Here is a 21,362-nt window from a genome sequence, read left to right on the forward strand (position 1 = left end):
GTCTGGACTTGGAGGTGGCTCAGTAGGACTGAGTGATACGTGCTATCTTACACCTTGCCTACTACAGCTAAAATGAATTGAACGAAACTAGATTGTAACAGCCATCACTTGCTGCTACAATGACACTGAACCCTGCAGGGAACCTAGGGCCTCACTCTTGTCACATTCTTGGCCCAAACTTGCTTGAAGCAGTAACTTCTTCCTAGTTTTAAAGTAATACTCTGGAGGAAAAAAAAAAAAAGATGAAATAGTTTTCAATACTGAAAAGATAGCTCTCTAAACGTTTTCTTTTTTGTTCTACAAGGATTTATATATTGGTCAGATCCTGTATTTCTAACATTTAGATATAACATGCAGTGATGTTTCACATTTCTAACCTCTTAGTGAAGTAGGGTATTCCATATACATTGATTTTTTTCTAGTGGTTGATGTATGCCTAATAATAATGATAATATTATCAATCTACTGAGCACTTTTTGCATGTGAAACACTACAATAAACAAATCTCTAGGTTTTATTTTAATTACTTTTGGTAAAAAAATTCTTTAAAGTATATTACACACATTCATTTGTCCATGAACAGACTCTATGGGACAGAAAATGTTGTTCATGTCCCAGGGTTATATTGAAGTGTGTCAGATGAATTCCCAATATGTTAGAGGCTCTTGGAATAAGTTGGTTCTGCTGTCTCTTCACTCATTGTCAACTATTCCTTCTCGGCGTATCATTTTTGGACAGACTAACTTCCTCCTGATCATCTGGGGAAACTAGACAACCAAGCTTGTTATCTTATATGCAGTTCTAAACTAGTAAATTCTGAATTTGAGATTAACTTTATGCCATTGCTCCAGAGAAAAGTGTATTGGCCTGAGACAACCGTTTCTTATATCTTGCTTCTCTTGACTGTGTCCTGGAAGATTGAGATTTTGCCACATTAATTGAGGAGATAATGGATATATATTAGTACCTAGCTCTTTGTCTCATTAGTACCTAGCTCTTTGTCTCATCCTTTATACCTTAGTTATAATGGATGTAACCAATGATTGGTTTATAATGGTTTGCAACCAAAGTTTGTCATCATTTACTAGAATTTTTCTTCTCGGGATGAGAGATGAGAATGATACTGTGCTAGTCTAACCCATCAGACAAATAATTTGTTTTCAGTTTAGAAATTCTGACGTTGTTAACAAAAGAAGTACAAGAATGTAAAGGGCATTTTGAATAAGTCTCAAAACATAAATATAGAAGAGCAAATCTCACTCTTCCTTCTCCAGAAACCTCGACCTCAAACCAGATCCGAAAGGGCAGGAAAACCAAGGGGAAACTGGGTATAATTTCTGATTTGAAAAATAACAGAAATGTCAATGTCGGTGGGTAGCTCATATACAATTATTTCTTAGATTAAGAGGAAACAAAGGGCCAAGGTATTTTTTCTTTCCATGTGAACTTTCAACTCACCTTCATATGGTGTTTCTCCAAGTTCATGCTTCTCTCTTTTTGCCCCCCACCAGCTGTATGTTTCTCATTACATACAGTACTGCTTATAATTTGCTATTTATAACTTTGGCCATATCACTGAAACAGTACACACTGCTAATATGTCTTTCTTAAGATTTGGAAAGGAAACTTTTTTTTTTTTTGCACCAGCTGACTTCTGAATATAACTGAAAAGCCATGATTAATGTAGCAGAATAACCCAATGGATATTTTTTATACTCAGTGGATTTTAGAATATTACTTTGTTGTTATTCTCATGTGTTTATTTTATAAAGCTAAAAGGGAAACTTCTTTTTCTCTTTAACTGGGGAGAAAACTTTGCCAAGATATTACAAATACAAAAAATACAAAGTTTACTTAGATATTTGTCTTTCTGTTCAAGGATAACATGCTACTGCTTTACAGTACCCTAGTTTTATTGCCACTCCCTTATTACTCCTGAAAGTGAACTTGGTTGTTGACCAACTTGGTTGTTACGAACACAGAGCTTCTGCCCCTAGATTAATGCTTTGCTTAGTAGGCCATATTGTGTCTTTCAGTTTCTTGTCTAAAAGAGAAACTTTAAATATTTAATGGAAGCAGAAAGAATACTGCTTTAACAATACCTAAGTGAGATTTCGGTGTGAATTCCTTGTAGGGGAGCCGCCCACTGACGGCCTTTTTTGTACTGACAGGACAACAGTCTCCTGAGAATGACAACACCATCAAGGACCTGCTCCCGGAGGATGCTGGGATCGACCACCAGACAGTTCACCAGCTGATTACAGTGCTCATGAAGTTCATGGCCAAGGATGAGAGCAGCGCCGAGTCAGACATTAGTAGTGCAAAGGCCTTCAATACGGTCAAGCGGCACCTGTACGTCTTGCTCGGCTATGACCAACAGGAAGGTTGCTTCATGATTGCCCCTCAAAAAATGCGCCTGTCAACATGCTTTAATGCGTTCATTGCAGGAATTGCCCAAGTAAGTGGAATAACAGCACTCAGAGGTCGCACCGTTAGGTTTTTAGTACAAGCAAGCCATTAAATTCCTCTTAGCCAACACTGGTTGTGTGTAAAGGCTTGTGTGTGTAGTTGGGTTACTTGGTATCAGGCAGGGGTATATGGAGAGGAATACAAACAATGAGTAATACTCAGAAGCTTACTGCTATGAAAGGAGTGTGGGATTTTTTGTTTCTGTCCCCCCGCCTCCTTTCCTTTCTTGGCTTCAAGTTGAGAAAGTTGAGTTAATCACACAACTTACTTCATTGGTACATGCAGGGATTTGTCCATGTTTGTCTACTGCTTCTAACTGCGTGTATTTTATGCCATAGTATACATCTACCATACTTAACCTACCAATTCCCCCAGTAATGGACACTCACATTGCTTCCGACTTCTCACTATCCCAGACAGCTCAGCAATGAACATCCTTGTACATGTACCTTATCAACCAATGTGGAAATTCCTTTGGAATATGGGTCCCCGGGCAGAAGTACTGGATCATGTTGTACATGTATGCCTAATTTGACCAGTGCTACAAATAGCACTGTCCACATGGCTGCACTGTTACGCAAAGGGCATAGAATCTGAGGCTAGAGAGACCAGATGTGAATTTCAGCACTACCACTTATTAACTGTTAAAGCCTTAGGCATCCTCTGCTTGCTTGCTCACCGGTACCAAAGATTTCTTGAGAGATTAGAGACAACATATTGCAAAGCACATTAATTGCTGCCTGTCTCATGGCAGGAACTCAATTGATGGTAGCTGTGTTTATCAATTAGCTCAAATAGATTATAATATAATGAACACAGATAAACAAAGTGGTAGCAGTAGTATGTAGTTGTCCCTAGCTGATGCTGATAACTAGGTGGATCACCACTGATACTCAGATGTCTGTGATGGAGAGAGGATATACCATTTCAGATACCAAGTCAACCCTTTCTTCCTCTTTCCCTCCTTCCCTTCCTTCCTTCTCTCACTCTAAATGCATGTTATGCATGTTTAGTTGAGAAATATAAGCAAACATTTGGAAATGAAAATAAAAATCTCCAGAAAAGCCATGACAAAAATAACTTACTAACATTTTGGTTGCACACCGCTTACTTATTGGCCATGACTATTAATATTTTGTGATATGCCTGTTAAATATTTTGCTCCAGTTTTTGTTGGGATGGTTCAATTTTTTTCTTTTGATTTGTAAGTGTTCTCTGTATTTTTCCTTCAATTATTACTTTTTTTTTTCTATTCCAGGTTATGGACTACAACATTAACTTGGGAAAACACCTCCTCCCTTTGGTGGTTCAGGTGCTCAAATACTGCTCTTGTCCTCAACTTCGGCATTATTTCCAACAGCCACCTCGTTGCTCCCTCTGGTCCCTGAAACCTCACATTCGGCAGATGTGGTTGAAGGCCTTGCTTGTCATCCTTTACAAGGTGAGTTGCTGAGGTTACTCCTTTTTGCTTAGGATCATTCTCTTAGAGAGTACAGCATTAGGAGAATACCTAGGAGAACTAAGCTGAGGATTTCCAGTAGGATAATAATTCGACCATCAGAGGAAGGCTTATGATGTACAATTAGTGTTGAAAACCAAAGAGCTATTGCAGTGAAAATAGAAATGGAGACCATTGTTTAAAATGTTTAAAATAGAAGATGATTAATCATAGGACATGGACCAACAACCTTTGTTTATACTCAGAATCTCATATTTTATCCAAGTATTAATTATTATGTCTGTCAGAAAACAAAGAAGATATTTAACATTGTATTCGTACACCAGATGTTTAAGCCAAATAATTACATTGAAAGGAAGTGTAGCTATGAACTGGCATGCCTTGCTGCAGTGGTTCAGTTTAGCAGGAAGAGAAGGTGGCCCCTGGTAAAAATAAGACCACTATAAGAATCTGTGTCTTTACTTTTCGATGTATTTCTTTGTATCCTTGAGAAAAATATTTAGCAAGATCAGGTGGGAAAACTGACCCTTAAAAATAACCATTTATATTTTTCTCCCTCCATTTTATTGAGCAGTATCCATACCGAGACTGTGATATCAGCAAGGTCCTGCTGCATCTGATTCACATAACAGTCAATACACTCAATGCTCAGTATCATAGCTGCAAGCCCCATGCCACGGCAGGACCTTTGTACAGTGACAACAGTAACATAAGCAGATACAGCGAGAAAGAAAAAGGTACTTTACATATCTGAATTCTATCCCTAACTTAGCTGGAATATGTAATAATGTTTCTGGACGATGCTTTTCTTAAGAGATAGAGTAGAGCCCCCAGATATCATTCTAGAGTCAAAAAATCACTTATTTGTTAATTTTCAAACTTTTCCCATGAATGTTGCTGCCTTAATTTTTAGATGAGCATTCAAGAAAAATAATTGATATGCTTCTAAAGCCCATTTCCTAAAATACAGTGTTCTTTAAAAAAAAAAAGAAAAGCTATTTGATTAAGGAGCATTGTAAGCCTTTCTTACTTGTTGGAAATATCTTGCTTTTGAGCTGTGAAGTAAATGTTGCTCCACACTCAATGGAGCTGTCATCTTGTAGGTCTCTCATTTGCTCCTGATCTTCGTGCACACAGAATCTGAGTGAATTCTAAATTTGCTGAAGTGTTCTTTCCTAGTCTCATTATTCAGTAAGTAGTGATTTAAGGCAACCAAAAGGAAACATTTTTGCTGCATAAGTTTAAATTATTTCCAATATCAATGCCTTTTCTATTAATAATTTATTCTCAAAGGACACGGTAGAATTAAACTTTAGATACAATAAAAGCACAGCCTGATTTTTTCCAGGGGAGAGCTGAAGAACCAAGGTGTATATCTTTAGTGGATGTCATGGGGTGACTTGACTTGTAAAAGGTGATGTCACCTAATTCAATCCTAGGAGAAAGCCAAGAGTCTGATGACCCTTTGTGGTGTCAGTACAGTCTCATTTGGTTGGACTGTTACTCTACTCTGGAAATTTCTGAATAGGATAGACTGTAGCCTGTGTTCCATTGTTTGTTCATTGCTGAAAGGTCCGGGTATGTAGGTTGGCCATGGTCAGTTCCGGTACCATTCAGATCTTCCGTGAAGAATATCTGTCTACCAGCTTATGTCCTGGTTTCTGGGAAATTGGGTAGTTTTTGTTGAACTATGGATGTCCTCAGTCTAGGCTTAGTCTGGATGGGAGGCACCATCTTGAGGTCTTTCTATCTCTGTCATTCAGTACATTTGGAGAATTATTTCAAAGTTAGATGATGGTACCACTGTAAACTATTTGCTTGAAAAACTGTATTTTTCAAAGAAGAATTTCTTAAAAAAGAAAGTAAGAAAAAAAATCATTGTGTTGTATCTCCCCAGGAACATGGGAATTTGATAGGTTTTCTCATCTTTGTGGACGTTCAATGGGGGTGTAGTATCCACTCAAAAAGATGAATGGTCATTAACATTTGTTTTTCATTTTGGCCAAAAAGATGAGTATGTTTATTTTGTCTAATGTTTACTGCTCCAAGGTTCATTTACATGTAGACTCTTGTGTATTAGGACAGAATCAGCCCTTAAAACTTAACTTTATGCTTTGTACTCCCCTTGTGCTGAAGAAGTCTTAAATAAACATAATTATACCTGAGACTTATTTTGTCATATAATTAGACATGACTAAAGACCAAATATTGTGATTTCAGTGAGATTTAACTCTTTGGGTAGTAGGTTAATTCCATCTAGTGTTGTATTAAATGCATTTTAATAGCTTTTTCCCTTGCTGTTTTGTATGTGGCCTTTGACCTTTCAACAGGATGAAAGAAGAAAATTTCTTAGGTGAACTTTGTGGGTTGCAAAGTAGCAACCATTTCCTCATCAATTTGTTCTTGGGTTTACTTTGATTTAAAAGTGACCAAATGGGGGTAGAAGAGGACGTAGAAATAAGTTCAGTAGGCATTCAAGCGACCAATTTGCTCACAGAGCCTTAGGATCCTAAGAGTCAAAGATTCGTTCTGGGATTTATGAGATCCATGATAGTTATATGTGGCCAGCTGCTCAGGGAAGAGTCTTACTTTAATAGGAGGAAATGTTATTTTCTGTTTTCTTTTTCCTTTGTTTACTCTTTCAGTCCATAATCATTTGTGGAGCTTTTGAGATGACAAGTGGCTTTTCTAAGCTTTTTCTGTGTGTTGTGTGTTTCATTACCAAATGTAGAGTACAGTATTTTGCATTCACAAAGTATAAGGTGCATGTACTGTTAGGCTGTGTCTATGCCAGTTCCCAAATCCCAGGAAGGCATATATTTTTGGAAAGGGTAAGATCCACCCATTTTGTTTAATTTTCTTTTGTCAAATTAGCCTGAAAATTCACCAAAAGTAGGCAAGTTCAAGCAGTGTCACAGACTTCTAGAAAAAGTAGCCGACATCTATGGTCATCTAGTTTTAAATGCATTGGAAAAGTTATCCCAGGATGGGAAATATTGAGATGCCTCTTGAAAATGCTGCCAGTGATCATGTGGAAAATAATGAGCAACCCTGTAACAGGTTGCTGTGCTCAGCATATGGATAATTTGAATCGTAGATGAAATAGCAAGGCATGGCTAGACTTGGGCTGGTGCAGGAACCACCCTAAACTTTGTTCCATAATGCTTTCATTGAAATGCTTGTGTAGACACAGCCTAAGAGAGAATAACCTCTTAAGTGTAATTTTGACTTTCTCTCCCCAATTAGAGGAAGATAGTGTTTTTGATGAATCTGATATTCATGATACACCTACTGGACCCTGCAATAAAGAGTCTCAAACTTTTTTTGCAAGATTGAAAAGGATAGGCGGCAGCAAAATGGTGAAATATCAGCCGGTTGAGATGAATGTTCAGAGAAGTATGAATTTTTTCTCTTAGTAATTTCATGCAGAAATGTTGTACTCTACTGTTTGTTTGGGGTGAAATCTTAATTTTATTATGTTACTACACATTTTGATACCGTTGATTTTTATATATATGTATGCACAAACAGTATATATATATACACATTTATATATATACGTGAGTTGACAGATACATCATTAATGTCATGATCGTCTTAGAGGGCCATTGCTTAATTTGATTTGTTGCAAAATGTTTGCTTCTCTTCCACACAATTTGAATACAGTTTCCTAGATCTACCTCAGCCAAAAATGATCCCCCTCTCCTGTGCACAAATGCGTAGAGCTGAGGAATTATCCTGAAGCCTGATTTTGGAAATAAGATCTCAAACTGTCATTTTGGTTTTTTTCATTCCAAAGTTTTCCTGGTTTTTGAAATTAGAATGAACCTTCCAAAAACTTGGCCAGAAAGTCAGTTTTCCCTTCTGGTGGAGCTGGGATTGTGATTATGATTTATGCCAATTGTATGCCCAAGTATGAGGGGAAAAAATGGTGAAATCTCCAAGTAAAATAGTACTAGCTTTTTCTGTTTTAATCAGGTGAAATAGAACTGGCTGAATATAGAGAAACGGGTGCATTACAAGACAGCATTCTACACTGTGTGAGAGAAGAAAGCATTCAGAAAAAAAAGCTGCGCTCTTTAAAACAAAAATCTCTCGATATAGGGAATGCAGACTCCCTCTTGTTTACATTAGACGAGCATCGTAGGAAGTCCTGCATAGATCGGTGTGACATAGATAAGCCTCCCACCCAAGCTGCCTATATCATACAAAGACAAAGTGACCATGGACGTCCCAGACAGAATTCCGCGACACGGCCTGATAATACTGAAATCCCTGAGAACCCAGCTATGGAAAGTTTCCAAGAAACTCGAAGACCTGTAATACCGGAAGTTAGGTTAAACTGCATGGAGACATTTGAAGTGAAAGTTGATTCTCCAATAAAACCTGTCCCTAAAGAGGACTTAGATCTGATAGATTTGTCCTCAGATTCCACGTCAGGGCCTGAAAAACACTCTATAGTCTCAACATCTGACAGCGACTCTCTTGTGTTTGAGCCTCTTCCCCCTCTCAGAATAGTCGAGAGCGATGAAGAGGAGGAGATGATGAACCAAGGAAATGATGGTGCCTCTGGTAGAAATGCTGCCTCCTTCCCCTCAATCCCCAGCCCTCCCTCCATCCTCAGCCTGAGCACAACTCCCCTTGTGCAAGTAAGTGTGGAGGATTGTTCCAAAGACTTTTCTTCAAAGGACTCAGGAAATAGTCAGTCAGCAGGTAACAAGGACTCTGCTCTCATAGCTCTGGAAGATCCCACAGACTCTGAAGAATTATCAAAGCCAGAGGAGCTGCCAGAGTTTTCCTCTGGCAGCCCACTCACACTTAAGCAAAAAAGAGACCTCCTTCAGAAGTCTTTTGCTCTCCCTGAGTTGTCAATGGATGATAACCCTGACCTCAGCATAGAGGAAGGGAAGCCTGGTGGATCGACTCCAAGTTCAGGGACAAAAACGGTCCTCCTAAAAGTTCCAGAAGATGCTGAGAATCCAACTGAAAGTGATAAGCCTGATACCAGTGCTGAGTCAGATACAGAACAGAATCCTGAAAGGAGGGTGGAAGAGGATGGAGCGGAGGAGTCAGAATTTAAGATTCAGATTGTTCCCAGGCAGAGGAAACAGAGAAAGATTGCTGTGAGTGCTATCCAGAGAGAGTACCTCGACATTTCCTTCAACATTCTAGACAAACTGGGAGAACAGAAAGATCCAGGTGAGTCCATCTCTCTTCTTTCTCCCAGCCTTACCTTCCAGTTTGTGCATCTTACCTGTCAGGGTTCGGCACTAAATATGCATCCAACTCTAAACCTTATAATGTCAGGGAGTGGCATTATAACTGCTTCATCATCACTCTGAATCCTTCCTGCTTACTAGAGTTTGTTGGATTCAGGTGTGGTTCTACGGGCTCCATCAACATTTTTGTATTTGTTATTTCTAAACACTGAAGTCAGTCCTGGACCACCCTTGGCAATAAGAGACAATGGTTAATTTGTATCAAGATATTTCAAATCTCATTTTAGCCTTCTGAAAACAACAAAAGCCATTTATCTGAACTCTTTTGCCTGCCTTCCTTCTTTTTTGCTATACTTTAGTGAGCTATGACATAGTCCAAAGGAGGAACAAAAGTGAAGGGCTAAAAATAAAGCAATGACTGCTTGCAATGGTTAAAGAATTGACCGTATAATCATTTAGCTGATTACATACACTTAACAAATATCAACAGTCTGGTGGACAGTCTGTGCTCTTATGAACCAAAAAATGCCAGTTACAACTTAGACCCTAATGTATAGGCACCACTTGACAGTGATGCCATCACAGCACGCTGATTTTCTGCTTCAAGTGCCATTTCTCACATTTCCTTGGAGGCACACTTTCCAAGAAAGATAACTTGAAAAAATGGCAAGCCAGTAGGCCACCTCATCCTAAAGCACAGTCTTCTGAAGAATTACTATAATTCCGGTTGGAACACTTCTTTATTTTTCAGTTCAGATCCAAAAAAAGAAAAAAAAAAGTTAGGGAGGATTATTTTAGTAGATTCATAGACTATAGAACATTGAGACCTGGTGAAGAGCTTAGAAACCTCATTTTACAAGAGGACACTGAGCTTAGAGGAGGGCTGTGGCTTGCTGTATGTCACATAGTCTGGCAGTAGCAATGCCAGGACGGTTCTCCAGACTCTAGTCCTACTTTTCCCACTACTCCACACAAAAGTGACTCCTAAGAGAATGGGCTCTGCTCCTCTCTTTTCCTTGGGCATCTCCAGAGGTTTCTAGCCAGAAGGTGCTCTGTAAAATCTGTTGAATGAAGATTAGTGTATTTGGAAAGGGTCATGCTCCAGCCAGGCAGGGGGAAGAAAAAGATCCTGGTAATAACAAGACAGTTTAAAGTTTCTAGAGAAGCTGGGACTCCTTTTCATTCTTTGGAGCCAAATTGCTGCATGTGGATGGAGGATGGCACTGGCCTAGAAACTATAGAGCCCCAAGGTCTATAGGGTGGTTGTATACATGGGATATGATTGTATTCCTAGAAGTGTGTGTGTGTGTGTATTGCCTTCTTTATTCATCCCTGTGTCAGATTGTTCCCCAGGCTACCAGGGAGGAAATTGTTTTTATAATAATATATTTGTTTGCCAGAACAACAGAGAAGTATCTGACAATTATGAAAATATGTCCTTAAAATTTTTATTACGTTAGGCTGGCATAATAATTTTATATCTGTAAGCGCCCACCTCCCACAGAGGTATAAATCTCCTACGCTGCCTTGCTGGAAGTCTGAAGGAGGCCTGTGAGCCCAGAGTGTCTCAGGCTTCCCCAGCCCTTCTTGCTTCTGTCAGCAGGAGTCAAGAAGGAGGCCAGGACACCTACCCCACCTACTCATCCCAAACTCACAGCCTTACCAGTACTAACTACCTTGAGTCCACCAGGACTAACTTCATTCTGCACTTAATCTCTGCTTCTGTCAGTCACTGTGGGATGCTCCAGAGCCTCAGGTCACCCTTCATTTTCCACACTCCAATTGCCATAAGGCCTTTCACATTTTCTGTTCTGAACCTTTCTGCCACTAGACACCAAATCCTAAGACCGTTCTCCTGTGTTCTCAGAAATTCATGGCCCTTCATGAGCAAAATCTCTTACATATGCTTAACCTCTCCTCTGACAGTTTCCTTTACTTTCTTAGACTAATGGAAACTCAGCTCTCCCCACAGCCCTGGTACGTTGGGCTTCGGCTTGGGGGAGGTGTTGTCCTTGCTCACCATTGCCAGACCATTCCCTCCATCTCTGAATCTCATGTCATCATATTGTATCACCCACTAATCTTATTTTTGCTGTTATGGCCAACCCTGACTCTTCATCATGTGTTGACAGTTTTGACTCCTGTCTCTTCTTACTCTTTCCTAAATTATTCTTGTCTTAATTCTTGATTTCAGTGCTAGTGTAAATGACTCTTCTGACACTTGGGCTTCTCAGTTCCTTTAATTTATCTTTCCAGTAATTTTTGTTTTTGCCTTCCACCCTACTTCAGTTACTCATTCCCATAGTCACAGCACCCGTTAAAAAAACTCATTGCCCTTGAGTTGATTCCAACTTATAGCGACCCTACAGGATAGAACTGTCCTATCAGGTTTCACAGAAGTTGTTTTTACCAATCACAATAACCTTTCCTTGAGCTCGGTTTCGTGTCTTCCATTCTCTGATTACCTCTTCCTCTTCTTCTGGACAGCGGTGTATTGATCCTTCTGTCTTTCACTGTCCCTCACCTACTTCATGTCTTCTTTTCTCTCCTTTCTCAACTTCAATTCAGTGGTCAGTCAGTATAATCCTCCCTGTCTAAACCCTCCCTGGCCCTTGCTTTTTAAGAGTTTCTTGGTTAAACACAACCCGCATTCAATCCTCTACCTCGAACAGCACTTCTACCCATCAGATGAATGTGACTGGAGAAATAACGAATAACAGTGCTGACTGATCTCATGACCATGAACCTCAACTGGGTCCTTAAACCTACCTGGCAATCATAGCATATTTTCCTGTCCATTTATGTTTCTGCTCTCCTAAAGGATTATTTCACAACTACTTTTCAAACTTTGAATGACTCTTCCTGTTTGACACAATCAAAAGGAATTTCCACAGCTTCCTGTCGTCTCATTTGACCTTCCTGGCTGGGGCTAGGATAAACCTGTCTGTGCCCCTATAAAGCCAGTCTTTGCACTTGTGGATTAGATCCCATTTCTCTCACTCCTCAAGGAAATAGGTCTATTAATTCTCCCTTTTTTCTCCTCCCTTAGTTTTTCTTTCTAAGGATTCTCTCCTTCAGTTTACAAACATAATCTTATTTCTCTTTCTCTCTAAAAAAAAGAAAAGAAAAAAACCCTCAATATCAGTTCTCCCAACTCTTATCCCATTTTGCTCCTCCTCTTACAGCAAAATTTTTGGAAGAGTTGTCTATACTCACTATCTCCAATTTTCTCCTATCCCATTCTCTCTTAAAATCATTCCTATGAAATTTCATGCCCACTACTCCACCAAAACTGCCCTTGTCAAAGTCACCAGGGTCTCCACTGCTAACTCCAATGATCAGCTCATAGGTATTTTCTTCCAACACAGCTACAATATTTGACACATTTGATCATTTCTACTTTATTTGGCTTCCAGGATATTTAGTGATCACGCCTTCTCGGTCTCTCTTGCTGGGTCTTCCTTTCTCCCAAATGAGGGAGTGCCATGGGATCTTGGTCTTTGATCTGTTTCTCTTCTCTGTCTGTCCTCACTCTCTTGGTGATTTCCTCTAGTCTTAGGACTTTAAATATTGTCTGCATGCTGAGACCTCCCTATCAGTTACCTGTTGCTGGAATAATCCTGTATAATAACCTTAAAATCTCAGTAGCAAACACCAATAATCATTTATTTAGTTCAAGAGTCTGTTGGTCATCTGGGGATCAGTTAATCTAGGCTAGGCTTGACTGGGTGACCAGACTCTGCTTTGTGAGTCTCCCAATCTCCTCCTGGGACCTGTGAAGCCTGAATATTTTTCTCATGGCAGTGGCAGAGGCACAAGAGAGCAAGCCCAACTGCACAAGCTTTTTTCAAGACTTTGGTCATGTCATACCTTCAAACATTCTATTGGCCAAAGCAAGTTACATGCTGGACCCAGAATCAAGAGTCAGGGAATATATTCTGCCTCTTTACTGGAAAGTATTTCAGAGTCACTTGGCAGAGGGCATGGATTCAAGGAGGAGTGAAGATTTGGGGCCACATCTCCCCAGTATTGCATGGGACATACTCATACTAGAAAATTATCCATTGTTTATCTGAAATTAAAATTCATTGTTTATCAGAAATTAAATTTATCTGACAACCTCTGTTTTATCTGACAACCCTAAGCTGTCTTCAAAATACATCCAGAATCTGGAATACTATCACTTCTCATTACTGCTGCTGCTTCCACCGTGGTCTGAGCCACCAACGTCTGCTATAGCGGCCTAACTGGTCGCTTTGCTTCTACCCTCATTCCCTTTGTATCTTCTCAACACAGCAGCCAGAGAGAGTCATTAAAACATGAGGTTACATCATTCCTCTGCTTAAAACTCTGCAGTGGCTTTTCTTTCATAGCAAAAGCTTGAGTCCTTTTAATGTCTAGAGAGCCCTATATGGTCCCAGCCCTCCTTAGCTCTCTGACTTCATTTTGAGCCGCTCTCTCCAGATTTCTTCTACTTGGCCACAGTGGTCGCTTGTGATTTCTTTAACACTCCCTACCTATTCCCACCTTTGGGCCTTAACAACACTGTTTCCTCAGCCTGGAACTGTCTTCCCTGGTACCTGCATGGCTCACTCCCTCACTCTTCCAATTCTTTGATCAAACATCTGATTCCCAATGAGAACTGCTCTGGACTTATGCCCCACTCTCCCACACCTGTCTGGCGTCTCTGTATCTCTTTCTTTTCTCTATGTATTGTCTACAAAGAATTTGTCAGCTAACCTACCATATAATTTGTTTATTATGTATATTAATTACTCTCTGTCTCTCGACTGGAGCCGTGGTGACACAGTGGTTAAGAGCTCAGCTGCTAACCAAAAGGTCAGCAGTTCGAATCCACCACCCACTCCTTGGAAACCCAATGAGCCAGTTGTGCTCTGTCCTACAGGGTCACTATGAGTCAGAATTGACTCGATGGCAGTGGGTTTGGGTTTTGGTCTCTCCACTAAAATGAAAGCACCCAGAGTCAAGGAGTTTCATCTGGTTTGTTCATTGATTGTATCCTGAGTGCCTAATAGAGAGCTGGCAAATATTTGATGTATTAATTAATTATATGACATTTTCTGCACATCAATATAAAAAATTGAATAGAAATATCTAAATGTATAGCTGTATTCAAATATTTATGGTCTTAAACTGTATACAAATGACAGGCTTCATAAAATGATTGAGAACTGAGAACAAATGGCCTGGTTTAAAGAATCTTGGTATCTAGTGATTATTGATAACTATCTTACAGTAATGACACTTCTTTAAAGTTAAAATTACATCTGGTATTTTAATAAACATACTTCTAATAAACTTTTAATAATCTTTCCAAGAACTCTTAAAAATTGGTTTTAAGCTTTGTCATTTTATGTTATTGGTGAAGTTATTACCACACGTTAGCAACATACATAGAACTGAGGCAGACAAAGGCAAGAGGGATATGTATGTATATTTTTTGACTAGTAGTTTGGAGTGAAAAATAATACCTAATCTTCAGTATCTCAATGACTAGGGTAATTTAAAGTCTGTAGTTATTTTTTTGCATTATTAAGAGGGTTTGGGAAACTTTATGGTATGCTTCTTTTGTTATCAAGAAGTTATTAATCTGGCAACCATATCTATTCAGAAAGACCTCTGAGAATCAAAAAATAGACATTCCAAAATCAATGCTCAAAAAATTTTCTCCCAGGTCCCTACTTAGGATATATTTTACTTTAATTTCTGACTGTATAATAAAATAGAATGTGCATACTTAAATTGTATGTATGTATGAATGTATGGTGACTGGCACTGTGGAAAAACAAACACACAAACAAACCAAAACACACACACACCCCAACAAAATGAAATAATTGACAATATGAAGAGGAGAGGCAGAAACATTATTAAGCTTAAGAATGTGAAATCTTTTAGGGTGGGCATCCCTGAATTACAAGACAGTCTAATCATGGAAACCCATAGTGTTAACTCCAAGTCAGTAAAATGCTCGTGATATTCAATATCTAGTGTTGTTTAAGATGGCAAGAAGGTTTGTAAAGAATTTTAGGATGTTTGCTATGACAAACCATTTTAAAAAATTTTTAAAAAATTTAAGAAGTGTAATCTTCAGTTACCTAGAATAATATGGGATAGCTCGATTCCCATTGATGGTAGGTTAATAAGGCAATATTATATGCAGAAAGTATTTCACCTTAGATACACATTTGTCAATAGAAGAAGCAAGTAATATAGTCATTCTCTTGCTCAGGTAATAGCATATATACCCTGAGTTAATAGTGAGTATTTATCCCAAGTTAGATATAGTCCTTGCTCTTGTATTATTTATAGTTTAGTAAAGGTTATAGACAAGTAAATAGATGATTAGATTATGGTGTGAGAAGTTTGGAAAAGGTTATTAAGGACAGGGTGCTCTGGATTACATAAGAGAGGCACCTGACCAAGTTTTTCTGTTTGTACCTTTTTGGTCGGAGGGATCCTGGAGGAGGAATTTTCTGTGTAAGTGAGGATGTAAATGATGAGGTGGAAATTGCCAAATAAAGGTGAAGTGGTAGAATGATATAGGTGGAATGAACTATTAAGTGTCTTTAAGTATTAGGTGAGAAGAAATTCAGTTACGGGAAGGTTAAATGGTCTGTCCAGGGATATGCATTTTGAGCATGTTAAGCTTAGCTTTGCAGTTGTGCTATCGTTAATCTCTAAGAGGTATATCCACATGCAGAATATACTGTAGGAGCAGCTCTCCATGGAACTTTGAAGCCAATGTGTATGTAATTCCATTAAAGTAATTAGCAGGGCCATAAAGTATATAAAGATTTGAATGGATGTATTAGGTAAGAGGAGCCCTGGTGGCACAGTGGTTAAGTGTTCGACTGCTAACCAAAAGGCCGACAGTTTGAATCCACCAGCTGCTCCTTGGAAACCCTGTGGGGCTTCTACTCTGTCCTGTAGGGTTGCTATGAGTCGGAATTGACTCGGTGGCAATGGAGTTGGTTGGTTGGTTGATTAGGTAAGAGGAAAAAAGATTGTAGAAAATGTTCTGAAACTTGCTTTTAACCATTGTCCTGAGTTTTAAATAATGTTTCTGTTTGTAGACTCCTCTACTAAAGGACTTTCAACTTTGGAAATGCCACGAGAATCCTCGTCCGCCCCTACGTTAGACGCAGGTGTGCCAGAAACAAGCAGCCACTCCTCAGTATCAAGTAAGGTCTCCTCCGGTGATCACGTCACCTAGACTTTGATTTTGGAACATTATCTGCCACATTGTTTTCAATTTCAGAACTCTTGGAAAATTTTTTTTTTTTTTTTAATGTGAGTTTCCTCAGTAACTATGTTGTATGCTCTCAGGTCTATGTTTGTCATTATCTCAAGTGTTTGATAAATCAGTATGGTTACTGATTGGCTAAGAATCCTAATTTATTAGTGAATAATCATTGAATTCCATCATTCAACAAAGTAAAAGTTATATATTACTAGTCTAAACATAATACATGAGATTGGTTTGGGGACAAATGAAAAGCATTGTCTGTGGCAGAATTTTACATGAATACCCTTATTTTAGTTGAAATCACCTCCATCACTGACAAAATTTTCTCTAGATTATCATAAAATAATGTATCATGATTCCGAAGTCATGATTGAATCTAGCCCTTTTGGATCACAAAATAATAATGGCATGAAATTTAACAGGATCTATAGGAGGCAAATATTTTGAAACTTCCCTCTGTTGTTGGATCCTAGATTTTGTCCATGGGGAGCTTGAGTTCCATTGACATGAAAATAAGGGTGTCAGCTGGTTCAGTGGAGTCAATTAAGAGATGTTAGCATGGGACATTCCCAATAGGAATCAGAGATAACAAGCAAAGGTGCAACTTCTGCAAACCCTTGTCACATGTGCTAGCATATTCTGTGTTCAATGTGGACGTTGCCTGAAGAGCTGAGTTAATTTTTACTTGATCACCTTTTGAAATGAGGATGATACTGGAAAACCAGATAAAGATCTTAATCTAAATGCTGGACTGGTAGTATGGAACATCGTCATCTCCATCATTCATTCATTTATGTATTCATTCGTTCAACAACTCTTTATTGTGTCTCTTGGGTACCACAGGCACTGTGGTTGGCACTGGGGATTAAACAAGATAGTCCTTGCTCTCAAGAGATTTACAGTCATAATAGTAACAACACCTGTTGCTGTCGAGTTGATTCCGACAGAGTAGAACTGCCCCATACGGTTTCCAAGGAGCACCTGGTGGATTTAAACTGCCGACCTTTTGGTTAGCAGCCGAACTCTTAACCACTACACCACCAGAGTTTCCAACAGTAAAAATAGCTACCATTTATTTGATACCTATCATGTGCCAGGCACTGTGCTAAATGGTTTAAACATATTGTTGTCTTATTCAATCCTTACATCAGTGTGCATGGCAGGTATTATTGTCCCTATTTGATAGATTAGGAAAAAGTTTGAGAGGTTAAATCACTTGTAAAGTCATACAGGTAAAGTCATACAGCTACTAAGTGATAGAAATAGGAATTGATGCTGGAGCTGTTTGACTTTAGAGTGCGTGCTCTTTTTAATACTCCACACTGCCTTAGGATAAGGCAAATTCAGTTGTAACAGAGATTATAGAAGTTCTAAGAAACAGTTTCCAAGTGACAGTTATTTGCTTGTTCAGAAGCAAAGAAGAACCGACAGTCCCTAATCCAGTTGTTCTTTTGGTTTTTTATCACAAAAAATCTGTTTGAACATGTGTTAAAAATGCCCATTTGTAAATCCACATATGAAAAATCAGGAAGGCGTAGTTTTCTCCTCCTCATTTGCCATGAGTCATCTAGAAAAACTGAAAATAGTGAATTCTAGTTAGAATTCCAAAATGGGTATTATATGAAATAGGAAGATTAAATTAGTTTGACTTCACTGCTAGTTAAATGTATCATAAAATAAAAAATGTATCATGATCCCAAAGTCATGATTGAATCTAGCTTTTTCCGATGTATCTTAGAGCATCATTAGATTTCCACTTCCCTCCTCCTCTCCATTAAAAGCATGTTTGAATAGCTCTTGGCGGTGTGCTTTGCAGGCACAATGCCAGGTGCCTTACACACTGAGCTGAACATGAAAGGTTTTTACTCTCAGGGAATTCTGCTGTCTTTAAAAACAACTGAGAATTGGAGAAATTATTCAATCATTTGAGGTTTTCAGTACTTCTTTGATTGAGTATAAGAGGTGCTGCTAAGTTTTAAATTTGTTAAATCTTTTAAGTTTTCTGCTTTGAGTTTTACTTGAAGCTGCACTTTACAAGTGAGTCATAAAATTGTAAGTTCTACCAATCAGCAACTCAAATCAAGGACTTTTCATAATAGTATGAATTCATGAATAATATGGACTCCACGACACAAGAATTCCTATCACACCTTTCTCTTGTGATCAGTTTATCAACTGATTACTTTGTAGCTGAACATGCCGCAATCACCATTAATCAACCAGCATGATAATTACATTAAAATAACATTATAATTGATTTCACATCACATCAAGGAGCTGCCTTGGTACCATGATTGTGAAACCTGTGTATAACATTTAAGGCTTTCAAGGGGCCATGCAATCATGCTGGTTTCCATCGTCCCCTTCTAGGACAAGTAGCTCATAGCTCCAGTTTCTGAAATTGTCCTTCTAAGAGACATAAGTTCTCAAATATCCAGATGTTTGGGATCATGTGGAAAGGCACTCGATGATGCACTGCCTCGTGTGTTGGGCTTGCAGTGATTGGTGGGAACACTTGCAGGCAAAGAGAAGTGGAGGCAGATTGCTTTCTGACTCAGCAGCTTACTTGCAGAAGTGCTTTTCATTGTTTTTCTGGTTTGGATGTGCTTATAACGTGACATTTCACTGGTGGGATATTTGCCAATGCTTAATTGCAGGATAAAAATATTACCACTATTTTCTAAAACAAAGACATGTACTAGAATATACATGTGGAATATTATTTGATTCACTTTTTCTCAAATAGACATTTAAAACAGAATTGACTTTGAAGTCAATATGTTTTGGTTTTAGGACCATCTCAATTGCTGGTTGGTTCTAAGTAGCGTAATTTCATTTGCTTTGATTTCTGTCTCTAAAAATTGGGGTTAATTTGTGTCATCCTACTTCAAAACACACACACACACACACACACACACACACACACACACACACACACACTATCCCTCATGGGATATAACGAAGACTGAAACTATGTATGTGAAGCCTCACAAGCTCCGTGAAAGAAAGTTAAGCTATAAATTCAAAGTAGTATTATCTGTCTTAAATCCTTTTTTGGAACAAGGCAGAGTACATAAGTAAAAAAAAAAAAAAAAAATCATATTGTTGTAATTGGGATAAATATTTCCAGGCTATAGGTAAATGCTAATAGGCACGTCACTTTCTTTACGGACTGAAGAAAAGCACCCAGGACAGCATAGTGTCAGTTTTTCATTTGGATAGGAGCATACAATTTACCAAACAATTGCAAATAGCTAATGAAGGTTCAACTGCGATTCTGTCTGGATGTATAGAGCCGTTGTGTGCTGTGGGAATATCTTCCCACCAGTAATCATCTCTTAATTTCCTCCATATAGCACAGTATAGGCAAATGAAAAGGGGATCCTTGGGAACTCTGACAATGAGCCAATTAATGAAGCGACAGCTGGAACATCAGTCTAGCGCCCCCCATAACATCAGCAACTGGGACACTGGTGGGTCAAGCTTTTTCTTCTTGTTTTGCCTCTCAGATTAGCTAATGCCACTTTCTCTGTGTCCACTCTGCTCCCTCATTAAGGAAAAAGATTTCGATCATGTTCTTTGGTTCAAATAATTTAAAAAGATAACTAATAAGTCTTTTTAAACTTTCCAAGTGTCTGGAACTACAAGCTCTTCCATCTAAGTTGATCCAACTCTTTTTTTCTCAGACCCAGATTCCAGATCTTAGGTCATTTATTTGGGAGTTAAATGGTGGAAATACATAAAGGAGGGAATGGAACTTTAATTTCATGATGCAAATTTAAAAAACCACACCAGAGCATCAATATTATCTAATGAGCTCATGTATGTGATAGTGTTTTATCAACTATAAATTACCAGAAAATAAGGGAATAATAATAATAAATGTCAGCTTAGCGACATCTCGATATGCCAGTAGGTTTGGGAATATGAGTTCTGTGTTTTAGTCAGCAGGGTCACCAGGTTGCAGCCGCACACCCTCATGCTCATATGATGGAACTGCATCTAACCTCAATTTTAAAGTAAGAATCGACTGCCACCACGTGTCTACTTTAACATGATCACTCTGCATTTTCTAAACTTTGTTACCACCTTCTGCACATGTGCTACTTTCTCAAGCCAGTGGTACTGCCACAATCCTTCTCTTTAAGTGCCTGCTTTTTTTTTTTTCTTTTTTTAATTAAATGGGTCATTTGAGAGAGAAAATTATATATCTGAAAGCACTTTGAAGCATACATGCAGTATGAAAATGTAAGGGTTTATTATTGTAATATCTCTCTGTGGACCAATACTTGGATTGGATTATTTTAATATCTTGGTTAGTACTTTTTGGCTACACGTATTTGAGATTACTTTAATATTCTTCCTTATGACCAGGAATTGTAATTTCCACAAAAGCAAAATCTTGAGATACTGTTACTTTTTTTCACAGCCTTATTTATTTACATTTCGTCTTATTTTCCCGTTATTAAAAAAAAAAAGTCTAGATAACTAAATCCCACAGACCACATGGAACCCTTCACTTAACACAGAGTTTCACAGAAAAAAACATTCTTTGCTGGTTACGGGGTTGGGGAGGGAGGGTGAGGGTTATTCACTAACTGCATAGTAGATAAGAATGATCTTAGGTGAAGGGAAGGACAGCACACACTACAGGGGAAGCCAGCACAACTGGACTAAAACCAAAGCTAAGATGTTTCCTCAATACAATCAAATACTTTGAGAGACAGAGTAGCAGGGATGCGGGGTCTGGGGACCATGCTTTCAGGGGACATCTATGTCAATTGGCATAACAAAGCTTATTAAGAAAATGTTCTGCATCCTACTTTGGTGAGTGCCGTCTGAGGTCTTAAAAGCTTGCAAGCGGCCATCTAAGATGCATCGATTGGTCCCAAACACTTGCAGTAAAGGAGAACGAAGAACACCAAAGACACAAGGAAAGTATTGG

General features: G+C 38.6%; 1 protein-coding gene across 2 annotated transcripts in view; it reads left to right on the forward strand.

The window, feature by feature from the left end:
- UNC79 (unc-79 homolog, NALCN channel complex subunit) overlaps window positions 1–21,362 on the forward strand; it is a 242,971-nt gene that overhangs the window by 152,465 nt on the left and 69,144 nt on the right. Inside the window, exons 26-32 of one of the 2 annotated variants that reach the window (XM_023731755.1) lie at window positions 2,172–2,458; window positions 3,728–3,910; window positions 4,503–4,665; window positions 7,175–7,324; window positions 7,907–9,127; window positions 16,245–16,352; window positions 19,774–19,890. In XM_023731755.1, the coding sequence (XP_023587523.1) occupies window positions 2,172–2,458; window positions 3,728–3,910; window positions 4,503–4,665; window positions 7,175–7,324; window positions 7,907–9,127; window positions 16,245–16,352; window positions 19,774–19,890 (2,229 nt within the window). The remainder of the gene's footprint in view (window positions 1–2,171; window positions 2,459–3,727; window positions 3,911–4,502; window positions 4,666–7,174; window positions 7,325–7,906; window positions 9,128–16,244; window positions 16,353–19,773; window positions 19,891–21,362) is intronic. The other variant, XM_004376690.2, reaches the window with a different exon arrangement.

This window comes from Trichechus manatus, unplaced genomic scaffold (genome assembly GCF_000243295.1).
Source record: "Trichechus manatus latirostris isolate Lorelei unplaced genomic scaffold, TriManLat1.0 scaffold00045, whole genome shotgun sequence".
Classification (NCBI taxonomy): Eukaryota; Metazoa; Chordata; class Mammalia; order Sirenia; family Trichechidae; genus Trichechus; species Trichechus manatus.